The 27,441-nt window shown below is 42.0% G+C and overlaps 1 protein-coding gene across 2 annotated transcripts; it reads left to right on the forward strand.

Annotated features, from left to right (window-relative positions):
- Positions 1 to 345: 345 nt before the first annotated feature.
- On the forward strand, positions 346 to 20,455 carry Eri1 (exoribonuclease 1). Of its 2 annotated transcripts, XM_039094644.2 has the most exons (8): positions 346 to 588; positions 1,116 to 1,191; positions 4,130 to 4,308; positions 6,555 to 6,765; positions 10,664 to 10,747; positions 12,635 to 12,744; positions 14,458 to 14,572; positions 18,507 to 20,455. In XM_039094644.2, exons 3-8 carry the CDS (start codon positions 4,232 to 4,234, stop codon positions 18,747 to 18,749), a joined length of 840 nt encoding a protein of 279 aa, XP_038950572.1. In that variant the 5' UTR covers positions 346 to 588; positions 1,116 to 1,191; positions 4,130 to 4,231; the 3' UTR covers positions 18,750 to 20,455. The 2 variants fall into 2 exon arrangements, with proteins under 2 accessions (XP_038950572.1, NP_001014165.1); NM_001014143.1 differs by lacking the exon at positions 1,116 to 1,191 and having other exon boundaries at positions 366 to 588.
- The last annotated feature ends 6,986 nt before the right edge of the window (positions 20,456 to 27,441 follow it).

Genomic DNA, 27,441 nt, shown 5'->3' on the forward strand with positions numbered 1-27,441 from the left:
GCCGAAAGAAAACCTGAGATGTCTAGACAAGAGGAACGCATCTGCAGAAGGGCATAGACCACACTGGCCATTGTCAAAGCCGCTTCGGCTACGGGAAGATAATAAATAGATTTCTGGATTACTAGGGGAAAGACCTTAGGACCTGCAGCAAACACTAATTAGGGCAGCTTCACACGCGCATCCTAGGCAGTAGGCGTAGCACGGTCATCTTTGAACTGGCCGGCTTAGCCACCCCTACTTCCCCAAAGCTCTCCTCTCCCGGGCTCTCTCCCGCCGCCGTCCTCGCGCGCGCGCGCGCGCGACCTGCCCTCTGCGCCTGCGCGGCGTGACGACGCCACACGCTCCCGGAAGTAGGAGGCGTCCGGCGGAGTTTGTGTGACGGCCGCCGCGGGAACGTGAGCGCGGTAGTTTTTCAAGGGAGAAAGGCGGCTTCGTGGGGCTCGGTGGAGTGACAGCGAGCGTCAGCGGCCATCTCCCGGCGCGAGAGGCGGCATGGAGGACGAGCGGGGCCGGGAGCATGGCGGCGACGCGGCGCAGCAGAAGACGCCGCGGCCAGAGTGTGAGGAGTCCCGGCCGCTGAGCGTGGAGGTGAGGGTGCTCGCGCGGGGCGGCCTCGCTCGCTCCCCTGCTCCGTCCCAGTCGGGGCGAGCACCCTGAGCTGAGGGAGGAGGTCGGGCGGGAAGTTCCGAGTGAGAATTCCGCGTAAACATTCGGCGCGCGCGGGCGCACTGCCGTCCCATCAGCCCGGTGGCGCTGATTGGCTGAGTTATCTCCCGCGCCCACCCTCACCGCCAGATGAGGCTTCCAGCCATTTGGGATGCTCCGGCAGCCTGTGTCTTCCCAGCCCCAGACGGCCCACTGCCATCTGCACCCCGAGGTGCGCCTGTTCCCGAGAGGACCCTCCCCCGGTGTTTCCCTGGTCCCCTTACTGTCATGCCCAGAACCCAGCCACGATCGGCTTACTAAGTGATTTGGTACCCTAATGGTACATCCTCACGACAGCAGCACGATTGTGAGGCGATCCCCGGACTTTTTTATTCATCCTGATGAATTAGTGTTGGCTAGCGCCGCGGGTTGCGAACCAGATGCTAAAATCCGTCGCTTTTTCCTAATAGGAGTTGAGCACTAAAATCCAGGGTAGAGAGATGGCTTGGCCGCGAAAGGCTAAGCTCAAAACCAAAATGTCAAAAGGTGGGTATTCCGAAGAGGCTTCCCAGTGCCTTTGTTTTTTCCATTTACACCTTCGCGTAGTAACCAGAATAGCCTTTAAAATATATTTTAAGTCTGAGTGTGTCTAGTTTGCTCAGTCCGTGCCTTCTTTGGTTTGCTTCTCTTCCGCCTTTGCTCATTTCTTAGCACATCTTTGCTGTCCACTCTGGCTTCCTTGTGTTTATAGTGGAGTGTTTTCAAACTTAGGATCTTGTGTTCCCCTTGTACTGAGCATGCTTCTCTGGATCTTTCCAGATTATTCCTTGTTAAGTTGGTACTTTGGAAGGCTGAAAGAAGCTTCCATTTGCCCCTTATAGAATGATGCCCCTTTCGTTCTAATATACCTTGTGGACAACATCATCTAAGTCGGTTCTAAATCTAATTTTAATTTGTAAGGCTTTTCATAAGGGAAGTCGAATGCACTTCTTGCCTTTCAGAGTCCTGAGACTGAGAGAGAATGCTTTCAAGGCCTGGGTCTGTGTTCCCATTGATTCTTAGCAACTGTTTTGTTTTTTCAAAACAAAAGTTTTTTTGTTGTTTTTGAGATTTACATAGTAAATTTCCACCAACTCCAATTTCCGTAGTTGATTTATTTATTTATTTATTTAGTAAATGGGTAGTGCATAGTATTTGGCAACAAAATTGTGAAAACAGGTTTCGTTGAGAAGTGGTTACTTCCTGGTTACTTTATAAAACTTTGATACTTTGAAATAAGTTGTGTTCATTTAAAAAGTGTGCAAACCCATCCTTAAGTTCCACACTCTTAAGGCCCTTCTCTGCAGTGTAGCAAATTAGTAAAGTTCATGATCCTTTCCCATAATGTAAAGGACTGTCTTATTTGTAATATTACAAACGTGTGTATATTTAATTGGGTGCATGCAGATTACAGGATGTCAAGGATCTGTGAAATGAGTATTTCCTTCCATGCTGTGACTCCACCTCCATTATTCTTATCTGGCCAGTCCTCTATGTCACGTGAGAGAGGAGTCTAGAGATGAGTGAATGCTAGTGCTAATATTGGATGTTAATTCACTAAGAGTGTGCATTTGCAGAGAATTGTGAGTGTGCGGTTGTGAATATTCCCTTCTGTTCCTTTCCTTTTAATAAAAAGTTATTTAAACTTTTTTTTTTTTAAACTTGTAGTGTATACCTGAAATTTGGGAGTAATAGATTTCACAGAATCAAGGCTGGTAGTTGAACCTTGGCATCACAAGTAAATCTTTATAGAAATGACCATTTATTTGTCTAGAATAAGTGCGTTTGTGTGATAAATTTTTGAAGCTAGATTTTTAGGTAAGAATTCAAGTGTATCAGAATGGATTTGTTCAAAGAGAATTTGTTTAAGTTAAGGATTTTGGTTAAACTGTTTTGTTTAGAATTTTGTAACCTGAAAAACAATGGAGCTTAAAATTCATTGTAACTTTAAAGTATCCTGATAATGTCTAAGGAGAAATTAAAATATGCCTGAAAGCTAGTTATTTGGTCAAAGTGCAGTGTGATCTTAAAAACACTTGTCTAAGCATATTCTGATTTACAAGGTAAGGGCTTGCTTTTGTAACATGTATTTTTGACAAGCTTATTCCCGCTCATGAACGATTCATGCAGTGAAATTATTGGCCTCTTTCTCAAAGAGAGCAGCAATGAGAGTTCTGAGTTCTCCGGCACAGCACCTAGCAGTTCACTCCTAGTAAGTTTGCTGCAGTTGGAAGCTTAGAGTGGGAGGCGATCTTGATCCTTTGACAGTCTCAAGCTAGGGACTGCAGCCTCTCTGTGGGGATTCCTCTTTATTCCATAATTTGTAAAGTTTACTTGGGGACAATGTAGTAAATTATGACCAAGTAAATACACATTATATGTTAACAGTAAATTAACTTTTTCAGGCTGAGTGTAGTGGTACATAATCTTATTGAGTGCTCTATCTGCATGTACATCTGCATGCCAGAAGAGGGCGCCAGATAGATGCTTGTGAGACATCATGTGATTGCTGGGAATTGACTCAGGACCTCTGGAAAAACAACAGTGCTCTTAATCACTGAACCATCTCTCCCACCTGTAAATAAACTTTTTGACAGTTCTAAAAACATCATTTATATTTGTAATGTCGTATATAGACATTTAATTAACTTTAAAAATTCCTTAGAAATTATTGTATTTGTGGTTTAGGTCTGCCCATGAGGAATATAGAATAGTCACGTGACACAAAAGGACCACTGTAGATTTGAATACATGGTATAATGCGTGACTTAAATTGTGGTTTAAAACAGAAGGCATTTGTCTGTTTTAATGCTAGGAAGTTTTAGTTCTGAACTAACATCTGCTTTCTTTTCATTTGGGGCAGGTTCTGTTAACTTTGTGAAATAAAACCAGGTTAAAATGTCCTCAGGAAGTCACTGCTTTATGCATGCATGGTGATGTAAAAGTCACTTCAACAGTCTACTTCTGAGTTTGGGATATTGTTTGTGAAAGGATTTGTTTATAGTCTTGTGATCATGGGTAAAATCACTGTTTATTAGTAGTTAGCCTGCTGTGTACACAGTCTCATACTTGGATAAATGCTACCAAAATACTGTTTACCATTACCAAGTATCATCTAGGACGATTATATTTGTGTAGGTGAGGAACTTACAGATCAGAGGCTAAAATTGCCCAAGGGCATGCTGCTAGTAACTGGCTAGCCGAGGCCCCAAACTGACATGGCTCTGACTCTAGTGTCTGTCCTCTTTTTACTTAGCTTCATTGCCTCTGAGGAATCTTGTGACTCAGAATAGAGCGAGGCCAATTATGTTGGAAACATCTTTTCATCTTCCTGCCCTCCTCCACTGGCACCAAGGGGAGCTTTTCACTGTCCATGTACATGAAGAGTTTGCAACTTTAAAACTATATCTGCACGGATTATAACTTACCTCTCCTTATTTCATAGAAAAAGCAGCGATGCAGACTTGATGGCAAAGACACAGATGGATCTAAGTTCATAACCTCCAATGGCGGTGACTTCAGTGACCCGGTTTACAAAGAGATTGCAATGACAAATGGTTGTATCAACAGGATGAGCAAGGAGGAGCTCAGAGCTAAACTTTCAGAATTCAAGCTTGAAACAAGGTCATTAAAACTAACTTCTAACTTGTTACTTGAAGCGATTGATATACTCTAATTCTTAAAACCAAAATCACCTTCTAGTTACATAAGTAGTACCTGCTCATTTTAGAAACCACTAAAATATAATAAAAGTAAAAATTTCCTACCATGAGATAATTCAAATCCAGCTATAATTTATATTCTTTAGCATGAGTCTTCTCATGCAACTCTATTTTCTTCTTTAGAAGGCAAAAGATCTGTTTGAGTCAAAGTTTGTGAGTATTTTAGAAATGTACTCTCAGTGTGTAACTGTATAGTCATGTCTGTGTAGCAAGTATGTTTCCTTAATTTTACCTTTGGCACAAGTGTGGTCTGAGGCACCCTTTGTTTCATGGTCATCTGGATGTTGTACTGTGTGAGTCCAGCCCACAGTCCTGGATGTTGTAGTATATGAATGTTGGATTCCTGGCCAAGTACAGCTGAGGGGGCAAAACACTGTGGCCCAGGAATTCAGAAATGTGACATTTAAATTATGCCAAATAGGAAAAGGAAAGAGCATATTTCAGGCAAAAAGAAATTTAAAACAAAACAAGAAGGAAGACCTTGTAATTTCTATTCTATTTGTATGTTTTCTGTCATATGTTCTTGGCTTTATTGTATAAACAAACTTAAAGGAATTCGAAAGCATGTCACCAATTCAGACTACAGTGCACCGTGCTGTATAATCACAGCTTATGGTGTGGCAGCATGCTGTGGGGAGAAGGAGTATTTGACGTGATACTGAAATCCTAAGTTGAGGCCAAGTGAAGGACCCCTGTGCTGAAGTCTGCTTTTACTTTGTGCCTGAGGGAAGAAGCCACTGAAGAGGACTTACACAAGAAATTGAATTAGTGCTCAGTTTTTTGTTTTTCTTTTTGTTTTTTTTTGGGGGGGGGGTGTATGTTTTGGATTGGTTGGTTAGTTGGTTTGGCTTTTTATGAGACAGGGTTTTTCTGTCTAGCCCTGGCTATACTGGAGAACACTCTGCAGACCAGGCTGGTCTTGAACTCACAGAAATCAGATCCTCCTACCTCTGCCTCCCACGTGCTGGTGCTAGGTTTAGTGCTCGGTTCCTACTGTGAGGTGAAGCAGTGTGCTACAGGCTGTGATCAGCGTGGCCTCTGCTGTCCTCCATGAAGCTAAGAGAAACTGTAATAGAGAGATTGAGGGTAACCTGGTTCAGAGTGGTTAGTGCCCAGAGGTAGAGCTGGTAAACATGGTGCTTGATATAGAAGAGCAAGGCAGATGTTAGAGAGGAGAGGTTTTCACCCTGGGCAGCTAGTTCAATGTTTGTGCCACCATCGGGCCATTTCTTCAGAGAAACAATAGATAATAAGATGAAGAAAAGAAATGAACAGAAAGTAACTTAAGTAGTCACATCTCACAGGTGACCCAAGAAAACATTAAAACATTGGGCATGATGGCACACACCTTTAATCCCAGCACTCAGGAGGCTTCAGAAGCAGGTGGATCTCTGAGTTCTAAACCAGCCTCCAGGACAGCCAGAGCTATATAGTAGTGAGACCCTATCTCAAAAAAAAGAAAAACTACTAAAAGGATTTGTTTAAAACAAGCATTGGTTGATTATCGTTTTCAATAATATGTAGGATTCTTGTTCAATGCTTCACTGGTCGTTTAGAAAGGAAAACAACCGGGCCAAAATGAAAGTTTTAAGTCACTGATTGGTGATGAGACCAAGAAATCGAGCAACCTAGGTTCACTCACTCTTACTGAATGTCTTAGTGATCTCTCAAAGCATGCTCTCAGGTGGTATATTCTCAATTATTTTTGAAGTAGCTGTAAGACATTCAACTTAAGGGCCCTAATGCTTTCATAGTTGTTTAACCCAGGAATGCAGAACAAAGAGTACAGTGTGTTCAATTTACCTGAATTTTCTTATTCAACATTACAGTTTGTCATATATATATATGTCATTATATACATTATATCATGTATATAATGTTAATACAGGGCAGTATTGTGTGCAAGTTCACGGTTATGGCTCGAAATACTAGATACAATGAAGAAGACACTTTTGTGAAGGAAATTTTTGTCATATTAATCATTGTGTTTTCAGTAGCTCTTTGCTAGCTTAGCTTTGAGGTTTTCTTTTTTTACGTTTGTCTTAGCCAGCATTCCTTAGTTATGCTGTGGCTGCAACTGCAAGCTAGTGCCAGCAGCTAGGAGTTTTAATTCTTGACTGTAACATTTACTTAATCTTATGTTTTTAGAGGAGTCAAGGATGTTCTAAAGAAGAGACTGAAAAACTATTACAAGAAGCAGAAGCTGATGCTGAAAGAAAGCAACGCCGTGGACAGTTACTATGACTATATTTGTATTATTGACTTTGAGGCCACCTGTGAAGAGGGGAACCCAGCCGAGTTCCTACATGAAATTATTGAGTTTCCTGTTGTTCTGTTGAATACACACAGCTTAGAGATCGTAAGTGAATGTTGCATTTTCATCTGTTTCACTGGCACCTATTCTGTTGTTCATCAGTGAGCCAGGAGCTCCTGTTTGCCACCTTAGCTGCAAATAGAATTACAAAAGGAGATTTCTACATATTGCTGTGAGCTCCACATCAGCATGATTAATAGAAAAACCACAGAGAAGCAGAAGTTCTAGGGACGGTTTCTATTCTTGTCCATGAGCTAAAATTGTGCTTTTTCTGTTACCAGTCTCCAGGGGAGTGACAAATGAGCTGGGAAAATACCCAGTGCGTGGTGCTGAGAGTGGTTCTGTGAGTGGCTCTTGGCATCAGTGTGCTTCCTTAAAGCTCCTTAGATGGTTTTGCTGTACAGTGAGGGTGGGACCGTTTGTAGAGATAATTGTTGATGGCATAGGGGAAACATCTGAGTCTACATTCCCAAGCCATACATGTATGCCCCAGGTAATTATCGGCACTGCATTTTAGGTTCAGGACTTCCTAGAATTAATCCCTCAAAATAATGCCTCCTGTCTTATAAACTGAGTGAGGAGATGTCACAGTACCTCACAGTCCATTCACTAAGAACAGAAAGGCCTGTACATGGTAATGCACAGCTTTTCTGCTCAAAATCTCTTAGCTATGTTCTCCCCCTCACAGAGGACAGCTTTAGGCCACCTTTTCTTGCACCTGTGAAGCAGGGCCTCTCACTGTTTACCACCTGCGTAATCCAGCCTGTTTCTAAAATCAGCTTCTCCAAGCAGATTAGTAGTCAAAGTAAAAGGGAAAATGGCAGCTATGAAGGCAGCTAGATACCCTTGGGTAACTCATGTCTTAGGGTTTCCATCGCTGAGAAGAGACACCATGACCAAGGCAAATCTTAAAAAGGACATTTAATTGGTGCTGGCTTACAGGTTCAGAGGTTCAGTCCATTACTATCAAGGCAGGAAGCATGGCAGCATCCTGGCAGGCATGTTGCTGAAGGAGCTGAGAGTTCTGCATCTTGTTCTGAAGGCAAACAGGAGAAGACTCTCCCACATGGCTAGGAGGAGAGTGTCAAAGCCCACCCCCAGTGACACACTTCCTCCAACAAGGCTCCACCTCCTAACAGTGCTACTCCCTGGGCCAAGCAAACCACCGCCCGTCATTTCATTTCTTCTCTCAGTTCCGGACAATGATTTAGCCTTTTTCTTCCCTCACTGAGGCATAGGACACATTGCTAATGTATTCTCATTACATGCTGTCCCACCACAGGAAATCCCCATTCCATGATATTGCTGGCTACCTCCTCCTTCACGGAGAAACTCTTTAAATAAGTTACATATACTCCTCTCTTTGTTTCCTTCTTGCCATTCCTTATACTTCTTTCAATCAAGTTTAAGCTCTGTGCTCTCTTTTTTAAAGTTTATAAAGGAGTGTGTGTGTGTGTGTGTGTGTGTGTGTGTGTGTGTGTGTGTCCGTGTCCGTGTGTGTCCGTGTGTCCGTCCGTCCATGTGTGTGTCCATCCGTCTTTGCGTGAAGGTCAGAAGACAGCTTTGCTGAGTTGGTTTTCTACTTCATTGAAGTAGGATCGATCTCCATTGTTTCTGTTGCCTACCTGTTCCAGGCTAGGTGGGCTGTAAGCTTCTGTATAATTCTTCATCTACTTACTCTGTTTTCTATCCTTGTTACCAGTCAGCTTCAACACAGTGGCCCAAGGAATACTAAACCTTGCCATGACTTCTGATTTAACTTTAAATTAAAAAATAAAACATAGTTCATGTGTTCATCTAGCCTCCTTTTACCTTGGTTTGCCTCCTGTTTTCTCAAAGATGCCGACCATTTTCCAGCTGGTTATCCATATACACACCCTGCCCCCAGAGACCCTCCAGGGTGCTAGCGTTCATCTCTAAGTAAAGCACTCCTGATTATCTCCTGATTATAGACACCCCTGTAGAGCTGTTGTCTGTAATCCTCCTTCCTTGGTTCATACTTTTTTTAATGATTAGTATTTAGTCCATGAATAAATATGTCTCTGTAGTATGCTTATTGAAAGTGATCCCCCACCCTCGGCCTCTAAGTACTGGGATTTAAGGTGAGCATCACCAAGCAGGCTCTGAAAAACTTTGCCTCTTTGTTTGTTAGTATATTTAGTATTACTTGATTATAATGCCAAAGGAATTACATCCTTGAAAGGTTTTTATTTAAAAGTTATAAACCATGGGACTGGCAAGATTGCTCAAGGGGTACTTGTGCCTAGCCTGAGGACTGGAATGAGCATGGTACAAAAGGAATGACTACTCCCAACTTGTCCTCTGACCTTTACATTTGTGCCTTGGTAATCACACATTCATAGATACACACACCACAGAGAGAGAGACAGAGAGAGAGACAGAGAGAGAGAATACACAAATAAATACAATTAAGATGTTTGAAATTTTCATAAATTATAAGTGGTGTGTGATAGCATGCTCTCCCAACACTTGGGCCGGAGTCAAGTAAAGCTGACCTGGTCTACATAGTGAGCTGTAGGCCAGCCAAGGCTATATAGTGAGACCTTTGCCTCAAGCAAAACAAACTCTCCAAATAATAATTAAATTGTTAATATTGATACCTCACAAGGACTTTTATAGGTTGTGTATATTTATAACATCCAACAAACTAAAATTCTTGTTTAAAAAATAAACTGGTAAATGGATTTATTTGATTTTTGAAATTAAACTGTTCTTTGCTATTTTTTACTTTTTTCTTTTACTGTTCTTATTAAACCTCTGCTTAACAGATTGTTGTATGGTAAGGTCAGTGTGTCATAAGAATTTGTTCTTTTTCCTGGCGAGATGGCTCAGTGATTAAGAGCACTGGCTGTTCTTCAAGAAGATCCAAGTTCTATTCCTAGCATCCTCATGGTAGCTGTCAACTGTCTATAACCAGTTTCAGAGAGTCCAGCACCCCCTTCTGGGTGATATACATGCAGACAAAACAGGCAAACATAAAATAAAAATACTCCCCTCCCAATTGAAAAAGCAATTTGTTCTTAGAAAGTCTGTACATTTGCCATTCTCAATGTTTAAACCTTTGAGGGGCTGGAGAGATGGCTCAGCAGTTAGGCTGCTTATCAGTACTTACAACTTACTGTAATTCCTGCTCCAAGAGATCCAGGAGAGCCGACGGCCTCTTGTGGCTTCCATAGTGTGTGTGTGTGTGTGTGTGTGTGTGTGTGTGTGTGTATAACTAATTTTTTTTAAAACTTTCTACAAAAAGTTATTTTTATTTGTATATAGTTGAGGTTACCAGTTGCCATGTGACTACAGCAATTTAAATCTTCAGGTTTTGAAATTGGTCTTAATTTTCAAAAAATAACCTAGTACTTTGAAGAAAGCATGTCCAACAGGAGGAAAAAAAGAAGCTTCCTCAAAGTTCTCAGAGTTGGGAGCATATAACTTGGAAACCAACATGAAAAGTTGCTACACAATTATTGTTCTTATAAGTTGCTGTAGTCACATGGCAAAGTTTGACTTTGGGTGTTTAGTTCCATTGAATGCTTTTATGGAATGAACAAGAGCTGATTTCCTACAATTGAAGCCTGTTTCTTCTGAAGAGTGTATTGTTTTTACAACCCATTATCGTAAAGTGTCAGCTGTGTCAACAGGTTACTGGTCTTAAAATAGATGACCAGCATTTTACAGGTAAAGAAAATATTTACCTCAGTGTGGTTTGAAGGTGTGCTTTCAGACACCTGCTAACTTGATGTCTTTAAAGTCCAAAATAAGCTGTCTTTAAATGTAAATATCAGAAGGCTTTCTGTTAGGGGATCTCCTTAGCAACTCTGAAATGATCCGTCTAGAATAGATGCAGTTCATCTGCGGCTGGATTTGTTGATGTCCATGTCTTGTACTGTAGTGACGTGAAACAATCTCTCTTATGTCCTCCCTGCAGGAAGACACGTTTCAGCAGTATGTGAGACCAGAGGTGAATTCTCAGCTTTCAGAGTTCTGCATTGGTCTTACTGGAATTACTCAGGTGACTGTTCTGTTTTAATTTCTCTTGGGTTTAGTGCTTATTTTGAATTTGAAATTTTTGAATCAGTGGTTTCCTTTGTGGATAGTTTAAAAATTATTGTTATAAGCCATTTAATTTGCCGTTTTCCTTGTTTTGTGAGTCTTTCTTACTGTAATTAAAATAACACCAGCAAAAAGAGATGGTTCCGTGGTTAAGAGCACTGGCTCTTCCTCCAGAGGATGTGTGGGTTTGATTCCCAACATTCATATGGTCATTCACAATCTAGACCCAGGATCCAGGGCCCTTTTCTGGTCTCCATAGTCACTAAACATGCACACAGTACATATATACGAAGGCAAAATACCCATACACATAAATTTTAAAAGAATTTAAAAAAAAAATAGTAAACTATCGCTTCTCCTTTTTTGGCTAAGACCAAGTGTAAAAAACAGTAAATAATGTTATAGTAATATAATTATGATAAAAATTTTAACAAAAAGTCTTAGAACTGGTGCAGTGGTATATACCAGTCTCACATGCTAAGGGAGTAGGGGGTGCAATTCTGAGGTTAGAGGTTCTCTTGAGCACAGATATTTGAAACCAGCCTGGGCAGCCTGGGCAGACTCACCTCAGAAACAAAAGTTAAAGCGTCAGCTCTACACTTAACCATCCCTCAAAGTTGTGATGTTGCAGCTAAGATTTCAGTTGTAAAATGGAGCATTAGTAAGAGCAGTGTCGCTTTGCTGCACTCTGTGACACGTAGGCCTTACAACGGGTCTGTTACAGTCCTGACTACACCTTTGTTGGTCAGTGTTGGGCTTTTGTTTAAGTTTAATGTGTAGCTTTTGTTAATTTACTTGGTTCTTGTTTGCTATAGTTTGTTCACTGTCTCCCACTCTATGTTTATGTCAAGTCTCTTCAGTTTCTGCTTTGGTAGTGGATCAGACAGATAAACCAGTGGTCACGGTTTGGGTGGAAAGAGTGACAAGCTAGTGTTGATTTGGTTGTGAAGGCATCCATACAGAGGGCTTACGTCTATCTGTGTTGGAAGGTAGGGCTGCCCTGAGAAGTGTCTTCATGTTAATGAACTTGGGCTGCTCATGGTAAGTAAATGAGCAGAAAGGAAGGCTTGGGCATGTTAGGTGTGTGGTGACAGAACTTGGTGTAGTTCAGCATGACTCAGATCTATGGGCTCTTAAGAATATGCTTGAGCTGGGCAGAGGCGAGCAAATCATAAAGGGTTCTATGATCCTGAAATCAAGTATTAAACTGCAGTTTGTCAGATTGATGTTTTAGAAAGTCCAGCCCCACAGCAGTGTGACTGCCGCACATACTGTAGCTTAGTGTAGTGCGGAGAGGGCGAGATCCGAGATGGAGAATTCTTAGGGGCCGCTAAAGAGAGCCACTAGGGCTGATCTTTGTTCTAGTTTGCTTTCTATAGCTGTAATGAATGCCAACAGCAACTTGGGAGGAAAGGGTTCATTTCAGCTCCTCCCTCAGATCACAGTCCATCACTGGTGGGAGCAGACACTGGAGGGAGGTTTGCTGACTGCCTCACTCAACTAGCTTGCTTCTGGCTCAAGCACAGCAGGCCTTTTTATTCAGCCTGGGGTGGTTCTACCTATAGTGGGTTTGGCCCTCCTAACTCTAGGTCACCTGTGTGGTTGACAAAACCAGGACAATCTTAAATCGTACATTTTGGGAGGATTGTACACTCAGTTGAAAGCAGTCCCTAACTGTTGGGTATAAAATGACTTCCTACTGTCTTCCTACTGTCTCAGGTGAACATTTAAGTGGTAAGTAAGCAGGTCTAAGTCATGGAGATCACAGAAGTTTAACAGTTCAGATACTGTTGCTTCCCTCCAACAAGCAGTAACTACACCAACCTCTCTCCATCTGTATCTTCAGGATCAGGTAGACAGAGCCGATGCTTTCCCTCAGGTCCTGAAAAAAGTAATCGAGTGGATGAAGTCAAAGGAGTTGGGAACTAAGTACAAATACTGCATATTAACAGATGGGTAAGTAGGACAGTACTTCCAAGTCCCTGTTAACAAAAGACGCTCTTAATTCATTTAGCTTCTACAGTGTCCACAGAGTGTTACTCATTAAAGTCCCCGGGAGGCACTCTACAGAGAGAGTGTGTTTTCTTTTCATATTCTTTCCCTAGTTAACAGTTGAATTCTCAGGATGGAGGAAAGGAGGAAAGCCACCAACACACCAAGTCTGTAACTAGAAACCCAGGGTGATGCATACTCCCATGGACTCTGAAACTGCTTGTCTGTGTCCCTGTGGCCGTCCTGATGTCTGCTTGCTCACGGAGGCCGACAGCTTGGTGTCCTCTTGAACTACACATTGCTCACACAGCTGCCTCACCCTCCATTCTTCAGACTGCCCACTCACTCAGGGTTTGCCCTTCCTCTGCCCAGCTCATGTTTTATTCCTTCTGGGAGACTCCCTTCCCTGTCACCCTCTCCTTCAGATTTGCCCTGCACCACAGCTCGCTGCTCCTTCCACGTCTTGCAGCCACGGGGATGTCTGCCATGCTGACTGTCTAATGTGTGCTCTTTCTTATAGATGTTGGCAATCCTTTCAGAGCATGTCCTTTATTACCCCATAGCCTTCCAAGCCCAGTTACCTGTCAGATGAAAAGAAATGAGTACTGGGTGTTGGGATGCTCATCTGTTATCCCCCACTTGAGCATTGGAGGCAGGAGGATCAGGGATTCAAGGTCAGCGCACATCGGGAATTTGAGGCAATCCTGGGCAGTATTTTGGGACCCTATCTCAAAATTCTACTTATGTTTCCTCCCTGGGGGAAAAAAAACAGAAAGAGAAGAAAAATGAAAGTCTCCATAGGAAAATCTGAAGGGTTGGAAGAAGGATTAGAGACACTGTAGACATTGTACCAAGGTCAAGGTAAAGGAAAAAGCAGCAAACAGCTTCTCTTCTGGTTTCTGTTATGCCATGTGCTGTGCTCCCAGGTTAGGGTGCTGTTCACACAGGTTTAGAGGTCTTCACGTAGCAGGAGGTGTGCATGGAACTTACCACATTGTCACTGCTTTTAGAAATCTGGGCTCTTTAGAAATCTTACTGATTTTGAACATGGGCAGTGTTCCTGCTAACATTGACAGTTGTTTCTATCATATTACAAAGTGGAGGCAATTTTTTAAAATCTTAGATATTGTGATAGATCATTCAAAATTGGTATGATGTTTTGTTTTGTTTTTGTTTTTATTAGAACAGTAGCACAAATAGTAGTTGATGCCTCCAGAAATAATTTAGGCAGCTCAGAGTTAGTGATGATCGGCTCAGACTGTTAAAAGTACACAGAAGCACGCTGTTGTTTTTGATTTTATGGTAACTGAGTTGAGGGACTGTAACATTTCCTGCTGAAGTTCTAATTGCTGCTGTTTTGACTTTGCCCAAGGAAGGCCACATTCGAATGAGCTCAGCTTCTGGCCTTGTTTGGAGACAAGGTCTTAGAGTATAGCATGGCTCTGACTGGTCTGTGCGCTGGAAGTTTGGCCAAGAATCAGAACCACAAAAGCTATCAAGATGAGCTTAGTAAGAATAGTTTGTCAAGAAAATACTGCATTTTTTTTCCCCTTTTAAAGACTTTCTAGGAATCAAGGTTACTTTTCTAAGCTTGGTATTTTGCGTGAATATGAGGAAGTTAATGAAAGAAAACACAAATAGAAGCACTTACTTCATACATTTTTCTCTCTTTATAAGTTCCTGGGATATGAGTAAGTTCTTAAACATCCAGTGCCAACTAAGCAGACTCAAGTACCCTTCTTTTGCTAAAAAGTGGATCAATATTCGCAAGTCTTACGGAAACTTTTATAAGGTAAAAATTCCTTTTTTATTATGTTCTTAACCATGTTTGCTCTATTTTACATAAATATTCAGCCGTGATTTTATATGGGTACTAAGTTGTTTTAGGTTTTTAAATTGATGTGTATGAGTGTTCTGCCTGCATGTATGTGTATGGACCATGAGCATACCTGATGTACCTGATGCCCATGGCCGAGAAGATGGGGTCAGGTCCACTGGAGCTTGAGTTGGCGATGGTCGGGCACCACCACACGGATCCTGGAAACGCAACCTGGGTTTCGCAAGAGCAACCAGAGCAGCTCTTAACAGCTGGGCTAGCCCTCCATCCCATGGATTTTTTTTTTAAAGGTGTTTTTCACAGGAAAAAAAGAAAGCTATGTAATTTTTACTTTTTATAATCTCGGTTGTGTTGAGATTAGAACTGTGGCTCCTCTCTCTGCCTTTTATTCTCATTTAATGCATTACCTTTAACAGACAGATTCATAAATGGATTGCTTCTGGGACAAATGCTATAGGATTTTATTTTGCTTTTGTTGTGTACTAGAACTTGAACCTAGGGCCTTGTGTCTGCTGGGCAAGCACTATATGCCTAAGCTGTCGCTACTCCTTTTTTTTTTTTTTTTTTTTTTTTTTTTTGGAGCTGGGGACCAAACCCAGGGCCTTGGGCTTACTAGGCAAGCGCTCTACCACTGAGCTAAATCCCCAACCCCTCTCGCCACTCCTTTTTAATTTTACTTTATTTTGATCAAAGTTATTATGTATAAGTAGTATAGAGTTTAAGCTAATATTTAAAGACAGAGAAGTGGGCACTCCGGTCACAGTCCTTCTCAGAACTGGTTCTTACTCTCACACAAATCCTCTCACCTTTAAGAAGGTGGTCTCTTCACATATTTACCTTTGCACTTTTTGGGTCGCATGCTTAGGCTTATTCTGTATTTGAATTTTCCTTGTGACATAGCTGTTGAATTCCTACAGTGAGGCCTGGTTCAGCTCTGTTAAGTCTCCTGTCTCCCGCCATGCATGTTGATAACTGAGTCATTGCTCAATGCTTGTGCCTGTGAGACTAGAGACCACTCAGGAAGCCTCCCTCTCCTGCTCTCTGTGGGATGGAAGCAGGGCCTCAGCAGGCAGCCGCTGCAGAGGGCTGAGGTTGTGAGCTTGTGCCCACCCCTGGCTGGTCGGACTGTGACACTTCAGTACTCGCAGTCTGTGGCTGGCTTTCAGGGTTCTGTCTTGGAGCCCTTAATCTTGTAATTTTAGCTTGTCTGTCCTTCAGTCTTCTGAAAGTCCCTTGGCTGTTTGCTTTGTCAAACAGTCCTTTTGTCATGTCTGATTCTTTGTCATCATCATCTCCTTTTACAACGGCTCTTGATAAAGTATGTCCTAATGTAGTTTGATTTTTTTTTTTTTAAAAGAGGTACTTTTTCTTAAATACTTTATTGAAAATTACATTGGCAGGGCAGGGAGAGTGGTTTTTTGTTTTGTTTTGTTTTCTTTTCTTTCTAGTTTAGGGTTTTTCAGAACAGTGCTGCTAAAAACGTTCTTGCTTGTCCTCTGGTGACTTAGTGCTCACGTCCTAGGGTGTAAACCTGGGGGTGTAGCTGATGGTCACACGCTGTGTGCCTCATTGGCGTTGCTTCTTGTGCTGCGCTGCCTCCGTGCAGTCAGATTGTGTCCTTCACAGTAGATCCAGATCCTTGTGCCATCTGGGACTTCCTGACACTTAGGTGTGCACTAATCTGCTGGGGGTGTGCTGCTCTCTTCTGCCCATCCTTTGTTCTTTTAAATTAGGCTTTTTGCTATTAGTTTATCACGGTTCGGCTATGCCTTGTTAGTCCTTTGATTATATTTTATAATGTTTTTGTTTTTATGGGTTTTTCTTGTCACTCATTTTGGGAATAAAAAAGAGCCCAACTTTTTTAAAAAAATCCAAAACCTATCTGAAAGGAAAATCTGAGCCAGGCATGACTCAGCTCCAGCCTAAAGAGACGCTGTCGCGTTTCTGTGCTGTCCTCACTTGCTTGTCTTCGCTATTTTGAATCAGAAAACTGACAACAGCTCATCACCTGTAGTTATTTCACCTCCTGCTCAGCTTTAACCTAGTTTTTTAATTTAAAAAAATTCATAAATATATTCAGGTCACAATTTTTCCCTTTCTCAACTCCTCCCTGATCTTCCCCATCCACCCAACTCTTATGTCCTTACTCTTTAAAATACCTGTGTATACGTGTACACACCCACGCACACAAACTCACAAAAATGGAAACCAAAGTATATAAGCAAATGACCAATAAGACCAAAAAAATACCCCAAGCTAAAATAGCCAAAATAAGACAAAAGGTATGAAAATACCATTGAACTTTTTTGTGTTGGCCAGTTACTCCTGGAGGGTGGTTAGTATATTCAGTGAGATGACATTGGAGGAAGTTTAACGTTTCTGTTGCCCGTGGGCATCAGTTACAGATAGCTTTGGTTAGGGGCGGGAACTTTACCCTCAGCACTGGGACCCCATCTCCCTTGAACCTTTGCAGGCCCTTTGTATGCTGCTACAGCCTTTGAGTTCGTGTGTCTCAGTCCTCATGTCTGAGATACGGTTTCCTGGGAACCATCTGTCACTTCTGACTACTCTTCATCTCTTCTGCATAGATCCCTGAACCCCTCGGGCAGAGCGGGGTGGAGACAGCCATTTAGGACTGAATGCTCCGAGGTCTCGCCCTGCAGACTGTGTAATCCTGTGTCTCTTTGTTAGTTCCCATCTGCTGTAAGAGGCTCCTCTGACAGCGGGTGAACAGGAAAAGTAGCAATAGTATTCCTCTTCCCTGGGAGATGCCTGTGTTGTTATGAAAAAATCCAGCAGCCTGACTTGTCTTCTGCCCAGACCATTGAGAATTGATTCAGTCTTAGTTTCCCTCCGTGTTCCAGGGCATGGAAATGTCTTCCTGTGGGCACACCTTCTCAGTGCCACCCATTTTTATTCATTCCCTAATTAGCTGGGTGTGGTAGTCTGTGTAGACCTGTGGTCTTTCAAAGCTTGTACATCAGTCCAAGCCCTCTGGCTTTCAGAGTCTCCATTGAGAAGTCAGATGTTATGTTAGTGGTCTACCTTTATATGTGACTTGGTCTTTCTCCCCTGCAGCTTTTGTTTTGTTTTGTTTTGTTTTTTGTTTTGTGTGTTTAAGTGTTGTGATTATTGAAGTGCTATGGGGAGTTTCTTTTCTGGTCTGTATTTGGTGTTCTGAATGCCCCTTGAACCTTGCTGGGCATCTCCTTAGAATTAAGAAATTTTCTTTTATGATTTTGTTTAAAATCTTTTCTGTGCTTTTAACCTAGGTTTCTTCTCCTTTCTTTGTGCCTATTGTTTATAGGTTTGGTCTTTTCATAGTCTCCCATCCCAGATTTCCTGGATGTTTGGAATATGGGGTTTTTGTTTTTTCTTTTTTCTAAAACTTATTATTTTCTTTGATCTTTTTTTCTACTGTGTCTTTGTGACCTGAAAGTTTCTCTGCCATTTTGTTTTTATTTTGACTTACTGAACTTTTCAAAAAAAATTTCCCCTTTGATCTTTTAGAGCATCACAGGAACTCACTATGTGGACCAGGCTGACTTCAAACTCACAGAGATAGGTCTGCCTGCCTCTGTTTCCATAGTGCTAGGATTAAAGACGTGGTCCACCACACCTGGCAGTTTGACTTTTCTTTAGTGATTCTATTTCTCTTTTAGATTCTCTTTTCATACCTTGAATTGTTTTTATAATTTCATTTCACTGTTTTCCAGGTGTTTTCCTGGTCTTTGTTCAGACATTATTCACATCCTTGTTAAGATCCTTGAATGGATTCCTAATTGCTCTCCTGAAGTTTTTGTGCTGTGTCTTAGCTAAATTGCTTTTCTTGTTTTTTAACTGAACTGTTCATAGTTCCTAATTACTTACTTGGTTCTTTATTTTCCAGGTTCCAAGAAGCCAGACCAAACTAACAATAATGCTTGAAAAATTAGGCATGGATTATGATGGGCGACCTCACAGTGGTCTTGATGACTCTAAGAACATTGCTAGAATAGCGGTTCGGATGCTTCAGGATGGATGTGAACTTCGAATCAATGAAAAACTGCACGGAGGACAGCTAATGAGTGTGTCCTCATCCTTACCAGTAGAGGGCGCTCCAGCCCCACAGATGCCGCATAGTAGAAAGTAACTACGTTTTTGTCTGGATCAGTTGCTACAAAGGTAGCAAGTGAATGAATCTGAGCTAGTACAACCTTCAAGCACCTTAAACGTTTCCTACAGTTACAGATAGATGGTATGTATGCAGACATTTTGTGGGAGGGCACACCAGATCCTTTGTCACCAGCACTTTTGATATGAGCAGTAACCAGTCACACACAGTAACCAGTCCCAGCTTAGAACTGAATTTTATAATGTAAGGAGTCCGAGATGTGTTCCTTTGCTTTTCAGGTGGAAGATTTATTGGTTCATGCTTTGAACGTCATGTCTTACTGATACTGAAATTTAAAATGATTTTCTACATTACCACCATTAAATTAAATACATTTTTTGAAAGTGTGGAAAGGATTGAAAGGCAGTGTTTACCCATTGAATTTTAAGTAAAGTGTGGTCCTTTTAACTTTGTAAGTTTGTAGGTGAAGTTAAGGGGTTACCAGTGAGAGGTTTGTTCCAGGAATGCTGTGTGTGCGTACCAGATTCTCCAGGTGTTCAAGTTCTGTACTTCAGATGGCATAATGTTTATATATCACCTGCACATATTCCCCCATATATTTTAATGATCTCTAGGTAGCTTATACTTAATAAACGATAATCCTTCAGGGAATAATGATCAGAAAAAAAGTCTGCAAGTTGGTGTAGACACACCCATAGTGGGCCTCCCTACACAGCACATGAGTAAGTTGCTCAGCCAGCCCGATCTGGGAAGAAACTAAGGATCTGAGACAGAGGTGACAGCAGCTGTCCCGTGTGTCACTCACTCTGCTCCATTCAACAAAGTGCTCGCTGAGCAGCAAATTCAGGTGTTTCTTTTTGGAACATTTTCTGCATATCTGTATCTGTTCCTGTGTTCAGGCCAGGGAATCATTTCTGAAGGAGCGTACCTTGACAGCCTGAATTTGATCCCCAGAACACACATGATAGACAGAATTAACTCAAGGATGTCCCCTGATTCCCAACATGCACACCGTTGGAATTGCTCCCACATATACATGCATATGTGTCCAAGTAAGCAAAATGTAATAAAGTACTGGGATCTCATCTCATAACTGGAAACCTTATAATAGGCCATAGGATCTAGTTTAAAGTCTAGTTACTGGAGAGCACAGATGACTCAGTGGTTAAGATCACTTGCTGCTCCTTTAGAAGACCCAGGTTCAAGTCAAAGAATCCAACAGGCAGAACATTCATAAGCATAAAATAACTAAAATACTGGGCAGGGGAAATGGCTCAGAGGTTAAGGGTGCTGGCTGCTCTTTCAGAGGTCCTGGGTTCAGTTCCTAGCATAAGTGAATCTGAGGCCATCCTGGGCCATTAATGAGACCCTGACTCTAAAAAGTGTTAGTAGGAAATACAAGTGAAATTATGAGAGCTATAACTTACTAATCAATGGGAGATTCTGAAAATTTGCTCATTGGCTTCCCTCTCCTTTGTGAATGTGCCCTGCTTTGCGATTGACTTACAGCTCATGGTAAACATTTGTTGTATTCAGTACTGTGAGGTGAAATGTTTTGTGCCATAGTTATTAAACCTGGCTTGTCTTAGTGAGTGACCAGTATATATTGGGAAATAATTCCTATTTCTAAAATCAAACTGTGCTCTGGAGATAATGATGTAAAACTATCTAGAGGCTGAAAGTATGGACTTACGGAATTAAACCCTTCTCGCGATTTTCATGGACCAATTTTTGCCTGTTGTTTGTTTTGCTTTTTACCCTTTCCTTAGTAATTGTGATCATATTATTTCTGTGAGCAATATAATCTAGTAGAGTCATCAAGTTTTTCTAACTCAGCATCAAAGAAAAAACAGATGTGCTTGGTGACCTGAGAATTTGCTACACAGGCTAGCAGAGCTGCTCAGGGATGGAAAGAAGCACATCATTGTAAGGACAGACACCAGGAGGACTGCTAGGCTGACTCCATTTTCCCACATAAGCCATGTTGACATCAGGGCAGGTTCGTGCCCTAGGAAAATAACTGCTTGTTACCTCATTGCATGGTTGCTACTGAATAGGCGAAACTACCATTGGCAAATTAAAGAATAGCAAGGAATACTAATGCCTTCCTCGTTTTTTTATTTTTTTGTTTTTTGAATCCGGGTGTTTACATTTATTCCTAGTCAAGTACTTAACTTTTTTTTTTTTTTAGAATGCTTTTGGCTTTACTTAGTATTTTTCCATCTTTACTCACATTTGAGTCTCTGTCAAAGCCCTCTGATTTGATTTGGGTTTCTGCTGAGCTAACCTGTTTATAAGTTATAGAATCATAATTCTTGAAAGGGAGCTACTGCAGAGTGCGTGCATTGTGTACAGATACTGCTGCTTGTAACTGCTGTCACGTGCTACACGGTGTTCCTTAGTCACTTCGAGCTTTGTCCCCTGCAGCCATGCTCGCTCCCTCGGTTTCCGTTTACTTGTTTGGACGTGGAGATTTTTTCCTGTATTCAAGTCCATACAAACTGGTATATATTCTCAGCTGTATTTTGTCTTGTTTTTTTTTTTTTTTTTAATTTAAATACTGACTCTGAAAATTCTTTCTCTCCATCTCTCCCTCCTTTGGCTTGATCAAGCAAAAGAAGGAAGAAGAGTTTTTCTTTTATTTGGCATTTGTTCTTATGTGCATGTGTGCCGGGAGAGCTTATGTGCACCATTGTGCCCTCAGATTCCTGTGGAGGCATGGAGGAGTCATGCCCTGGAACTGGAGGTACAGGTGATTGTAGCACTAATATGGGCGCTGGGACCCTGAGTTCATGCCCCTGCAAGAGCACTCAGCACTCAGCCCTGGAGCCATCTCTCCAGCCTCGAGGATGTTTTTTTCTTTTTCTCCCTCCCCCAACCCCCTTCTTCTCTTTTAGCCATTATAGACCTGCTTGCCTGCTGTAGGAATAGGTTTTCTCCGCTGGGGTCTCGGGCAAAGGATACTGCTGCGGAAGAATTGTTTATTTAAACAGTAACTCCCTGAAGGGTAAAAGGACATTTAGTTCACCTTCCTGGATATCCCAAACCTTACTGTGGAGCGTGATTGAGAGGAAGATTTCTGAGGAAGGAGGGATCACAAGTGGTCAATACAAAGAGGTCACCTCAAGTGAGCTGACCCACATCCTTTGTGAAGTCTGTGAGGGGTGTGTCCTGTTTCAAGGAAGACTTTCTGAGCTGCTGTAAGGAGACTGACTTCCTTAGCGATGGACTGAGACTCCTTCATTCCAGCAGGGGGTGTTGAGAGCCTTCCATGTATAATCAATTCCAGTGTTGGTAAATGAGTGGTCCCATTAAATATCTTCTTGTCCTTAGTGCTGACCCACATTTCAGCTCTTCCTGGCCCCACACAGCATCAAGCTCACACCGGAGCAGAGGATCCACACATATAACCATGAGCCAAATTTGATGCCAAGTGGCAAGTTAAAGTCGAGAGTGCTTGTGCGTGTGCATGTATGTCTCTGACAGGGTGTGTCTGTGTGTCTACACTGGTTTCAAGTCAGTCAGTACTGTGATGACAGGTAAGTGCTACCTACTCATGCTGGGGATGTGAATTGTAACATGGAGTCTTAGGAAATGAAATCTTGGTGTTGTAAATAAAGACCTGTGGGATGGCTCCTGTTTGTGATTATCTGCCTGCGTTCTGTGTTTGTGCTGCAGCTGCAGAGGTGAATGTTCACTCTAGAAAACTCGCCTGCGAGCTGCCTAGTCCTCTGTAGAAAGTTGGTGAGCTTTTCCTGATTAAAAACATTAAACTCACCTGATTAAAGAAAGAAGAATGCTACAGTACAGTAATGGTTGCATTGAGTCCTGTTGGAGTAGTTTAACTGAAAATGTAACAAGCTCGGAGTCTTTGGGGAACCAGAAGTAAATGGGTGAGGAAAAGGACTTTCATTTTAAAAAGAAGTTACCCCAATATTCTTGGGTGGAATGAGGTATACTGTGTTTACTAAGACAGAGGCTAAAAGGCTTGAGATTGGGGGATAGGGTACTGTGGTCCCTGAGGATACTTAACTGCCGTGAGTCCACCTACAGCCTGCTGCCACAGTGTGGTAGAACCTGCGCTTTTCTGTACTTGGAGTCACCTCTAGATACTTCATCTTAGAAAGCCCCAGGTCAGTGCTGTGGGAAACGCTACATGCAGTATTTCGGGGGTGGGGGGGGATGTCTGCTTATGTCCTACACAAATACAAAGATTCTTTGTGTGTGTGCGCGCGTGCGCGCCTTCAGATGCCAGAGGGACCCATTAGATTCCCTGGAACTACGGTTTCAGATGAGCTGCTGTGTGGGTGCTGGGAACCTGGGTCCTCTGCAAGATTAGCAAGTATTCTTTACTGCTGAGCCATGTCTCAAGCCCCAGTATTTCTCTTCACACCTTGTTTTCAGTCTGACTCATTGAAGCCATAGGGCCCAAATCTTTGGATTGTGTGTCAAGGCTTGGCTAAGCAAATGGGGATTCTGGAGCTTGACCTACAGGCTGCCTTTACACTTCCAAGGTGGTGTCCTCAAGATAAGTCACCTTAGGGGGTTGTTTTGTTAGTTTACTGTTTTTTTTTATTGTTTTTTATTTACATTTCAAATATTATCTCTCTTCCCAGTTACCCCTCTACAAACCCCCTATCCTTTCCCCTGTGCCCCTTCCTCTATGAGGGTGCTCCCACACCACCTCACCACCCTAGCATTTCCTTACACTAGGGCATTAAGCCTCCACAGGACTAAGGACTGGCCTTCCCATTGATTCCAGTTAGGGCAATCTTCTGCTACATATGTACCTGAAGCCATAAGTTCCTCTATGTATACTTGCTGGTTTAGTCCCTAGGAGCTCGGGCGGGGGGTGGGGAGGATCTTGTTGATTGATTTTGTTGTTCTTCCTATGGAGCTGCAAACCCCTTCATTCTTCCTAACTCCTCCACTGGGCTCCCCATACTCAGTCCAATGGTCGGCTGTTGCGAGCATCTGTATTGGTCAGGTTCTGGCAGAGCCTCTCGGGACAGCTATACCAGGTTCCTGTCAGCAAGCACTTCTTGGCATTGGCAACAATGACTGGGTTTGGTGTCTACTGATGGGACGGATCCCTAGGTGGGGCAGTCCCAGGATGGCCTTTCCTTCAGTCTCTGTTCCATTCTTTGCCCCTCATTTGATGTGATTAATAACAGTTTTGATACAAGTCCTTTCCTGAGTGACCAAGAGAACAAAGTCTATAAGCTTGCTATGCAATGTTGCTCTCCAGAGCAGAGAGCTGTTTTTACTTGCTTAATCACTACTCCATTGAACTTGGGTTTATTTTCTTCATTGATTTATCAATGAAGACCACTTTAGTCCTGAAATACTATCAGGACTTGTGGTCTTCATCACCTGCTCTAGTATACATCCTTAGCATAGCACATCCTCAACCATCACTAAGTTTAATTGGACTTTGTCTCACTCTCTTAGTCCCTTTTATGATGTTGACACTGTACCACACACTAGGCCTTTATAGAGGACAGGTTGGTTTCTCCGTGTTTTGAATGCGGGAAAGGCCAATGTCCAAGTAGTATATTTGGTAAGGGTCTTGCACACGGTGATGTAGAGAAAATGGTGGCTAGAAAATGTAAAAGCACACCAGCTTCGATATCTCCACCCATAAAACAACCAGTTTTGTCATGCAGGCCCACCCTTATAACCTTATATGACTCCAGTTATCTTCCAAAGGCTCTACTTTTCAATACCATCAATGTAGGAATTTGAAGTGTTTCCAAGACAAGAGCTATGGGCTCTTCAAACCAGTGCCGTGTTCTAGTTGGATTTCTCTGTTGATGTGATAAATACCACTGCCAACGTCAGTGGGGAAGTGGGGGAGGTATTATATCTTAGGAGGCAGTGCAGGAACTCCAGCAGAGGCAGGGAGCTTGAGGAAAGCTGCTTAATGGTAGCATTGCCCACAATGGGCTGCACCTTCCTACATCAGTTACCAATCGAGTAAATGCCTCAGAGATGCCCACTGGCCAGTCTATCTAGGCATTTTCCCCATTGATAATCCCTTATAACTGGGCTGTGGTAAGATGACAGTTGAAGCTAACTAGGAGACACTGTCCATCCCTACCTGTTCCTCTCATAGATCCATCTAAAGCATTACTCTGCACTGTGTCTCAGAAGCTTACATTTTCACAAGACAAAAGTCAAGTCTCTGGCATTCAGAGCCTCCAATCTGCTTTCTTACACTTTGTAGGTTTGAAAGTGCCTATCTGCCCTGGGCTAATCATGACACGCTCCTACTTTTGTCCCCAGAAAGTAGTCTGTCAAGCTTGGTCTCTTGCTTGGGCTTTTAAGAACTGGCTTTGAGCCTAGCCTTAGGAGTCTTCCCCTGACTTTAGAAATGTCTTTTGTTGTGTTTTCTGTGCCCGCTGGGCCCTTGGTTCACGATTTTGTCCATGTAGGTTCTTGTACATTGTGCAATGTGCAATGTATCCTTGGAAATAGGTGAAATTATTCCTTTAGGTCCGTATCTCTTCCTGAACTGGAAAAGTTGGTGGCTTATAGTGGCTGCCTGGGTAGAGTTCTATTTTCTTGTTCCTACGAACCCTGAATCTCAGCGTTAGAAATGTTTAATCCTTTCAATACTTGGCTTTCCCTCTAGGTGCCAGGAGAAGCAAACAAATGTTAAGTTCATACCTAGTCTGTCTGCATTGCTGGTTTTAAAAACTCTCAAGTATTTTTGACCTTGAGAAGGTCATTCATTGCTTGGCTTCTGTTTTAGAGTAGTAATCCTTCAACTTTTTTGTTTGCATAAGTACTTTTTGAAAATTTAGGAGGAAGCTAATTCCATTTGCACAGTTTTGTTTGGTTTTGGTTTGAGACAGGATCTCACCATGCAGTCCTGACTGGCCTGGAACTTGCTATGTATTGTCAGGATGGCCTTGGCTTTCTGGAAATCCACCTGCCTCTTGTTAGTGATGGGGTTAAACGTGTAAGCCACCACACCTGGTTCCCTTGCACATTAACTTTCCCCGGGTTGTTGTCAATAGAGAGACTACTCACCTTAGTATAAATGTTCACATTTCACTTTTAAATGCTATAGAAAGTAATGACATCCATATAGAAAATGCATAGAAAGGATCTGGAGGATGGCTTAGTGGTTAAGGGTAACCATGTTGGGTGGCCCACAAATGCTTGTAAAATGCCTGTAACATGCCTTAAGGATTCTGAGACCATTTCTGACTTTCGTGGACAACTGCATTCACATGCACAGATGTACTCAAATACCCCTAAATGGATAGAGTTTTAAAGTATGCCTTTTTTTCTTCAATTACAGTTATTTCAACTCCTCCTTTTAAGATCTTCTAATACAGTAAAAACAATAAAATGCCCATGTTGGGCTCAAAAGGTTGATGGAAATGCAGTGTCATATTAGTACAAATGAAAGAAACATTTTACATTATGCTGTCCTACAAGAAAGAAAAGCCACGAGACATAGATGTTGACCATTCCCTCCACTTGGGAAGTCCTAAGGATTCTCTGTACTGTGGCTTTACTGATGCTCAACTCCGGAGTCTGAGGATGGTGGCTGGGCTGGAGGGCAGGAGCTGTTCCCGTTGGACCTGTTGATCCTGTCCTTGTATTTTACTGCATATAATTGTGCTTGAAAGCCACAGAAGTACTTAAACATTTTTGTTGTTAAGGCAATGTAAAATATGAAAAAATCCTTTTTGGCATGATTCTGGGGACTGGACTCAGGGTCTCATGCATGACTCCAGTTAAGCATTCTACCACTAAGCTATATCCATGAAAGAGCACCTAGTGGTCTATGACTGAGCTTTAAAACTTGTTAAAGAGGAGGGATGGAAGTAACTTTAAGGGCCATTTTATTCAGTTTCTTAAATCCCATGCCAAAGATTACGTTGTGATCTATTTACAGAACTTGGGTTTTAAAAAGTCATTGGCTAATAATGGTTAGCTTCTTGGTCTCTTGTTGAAAACAATTAGTTGTTGGGTTATATGACTGTTAGAAGTATTTGCTATGTAGATTTATATATTTTATATTTATATATTTGGGAAAGCAAATCCAAACCAGTGCTTAAGTTCATATTAATTGGATCTACTGGTTCTTAGGGCTTCAAATTATTTTTACAATACTATGTAGCTCTGGCTTTATGTATGGCAAATAAATATCCATCATGTAACAAGATCAAGTGAAGTCATTCTCATTAACTCAACCAAATCAGTCTGATTCTGTCTGAAAAGGTGACTTGTAAGTTAAATGCTAATAAATTCTAAAAACATGAAAACCATCAATATAGGTAAAAGTCTCAAGGCCTACATGATGTTCAAAACTATCAATAACTCCAGGTCCAGGGTACTCAATGCACTTTTCTGACCTCCGTAAGGTTCCAAACACAAGTAATGGACACATACATACATCGAGACAAAACACTCATCCATGTGAAGTTTTAATCTTCTTAAAGAAGTTATACAAAGCATGAGGATTAAACTTGGGTAGATTTGCCAGATAAGATTCAGTGTTTTGTTTCTCTACGTTGTAACAAGTCAGTGCTATGGATTAAATTGTTATGTGTAAGCAAGTAGATGGGCCCTTTGAGTAAAGGTACATGTTTAAACTGGGAAGTAAATGAATGCCGTGTGCCGCTAGAAGCAGACTTATCTGGAGGGTGACCTCATTTTGTTCTAAGAGTAGTAAGTAAACTGGTATTTGTAG

This window comes from Rattus norvegicus, chromosome 16 (assembly GCF_036323735.1).
Source record: "Rattus norvegicus strain BN/NHsdMcwi chromosome 16, GRCr8, whole genome shotgun sequence".
Taxonomy (NCBI): Eukaryota; Metazoa; Chordata; class Mammalia; order Rodentia; family Muridae; genus Rattus; species Rattus norvegicus.

Coding starts and splice junctions, on each gene's coding strand:
- Eri1 (NM_001014143.1), top strand. CDS start 493: ATGGAGGACGAGCGGGGCCGGGAGCATGGCGGCGACGCGGCGCAGCAG. Junction 589..4,129: donor CCCGGCCGCTGAGCGTGGAG/GTGAGGGTGCTC, acceptor CTTATTTCATAG/AAAAAGCAGCGATGCAGACT. Junction 14,573..18,506: donor CTTACGGAAACTTTTATAAG/GTAAAAATTCCT, acceptor TTTATTTTCCAG/GTTCCAAGAAGCCAGACCAA.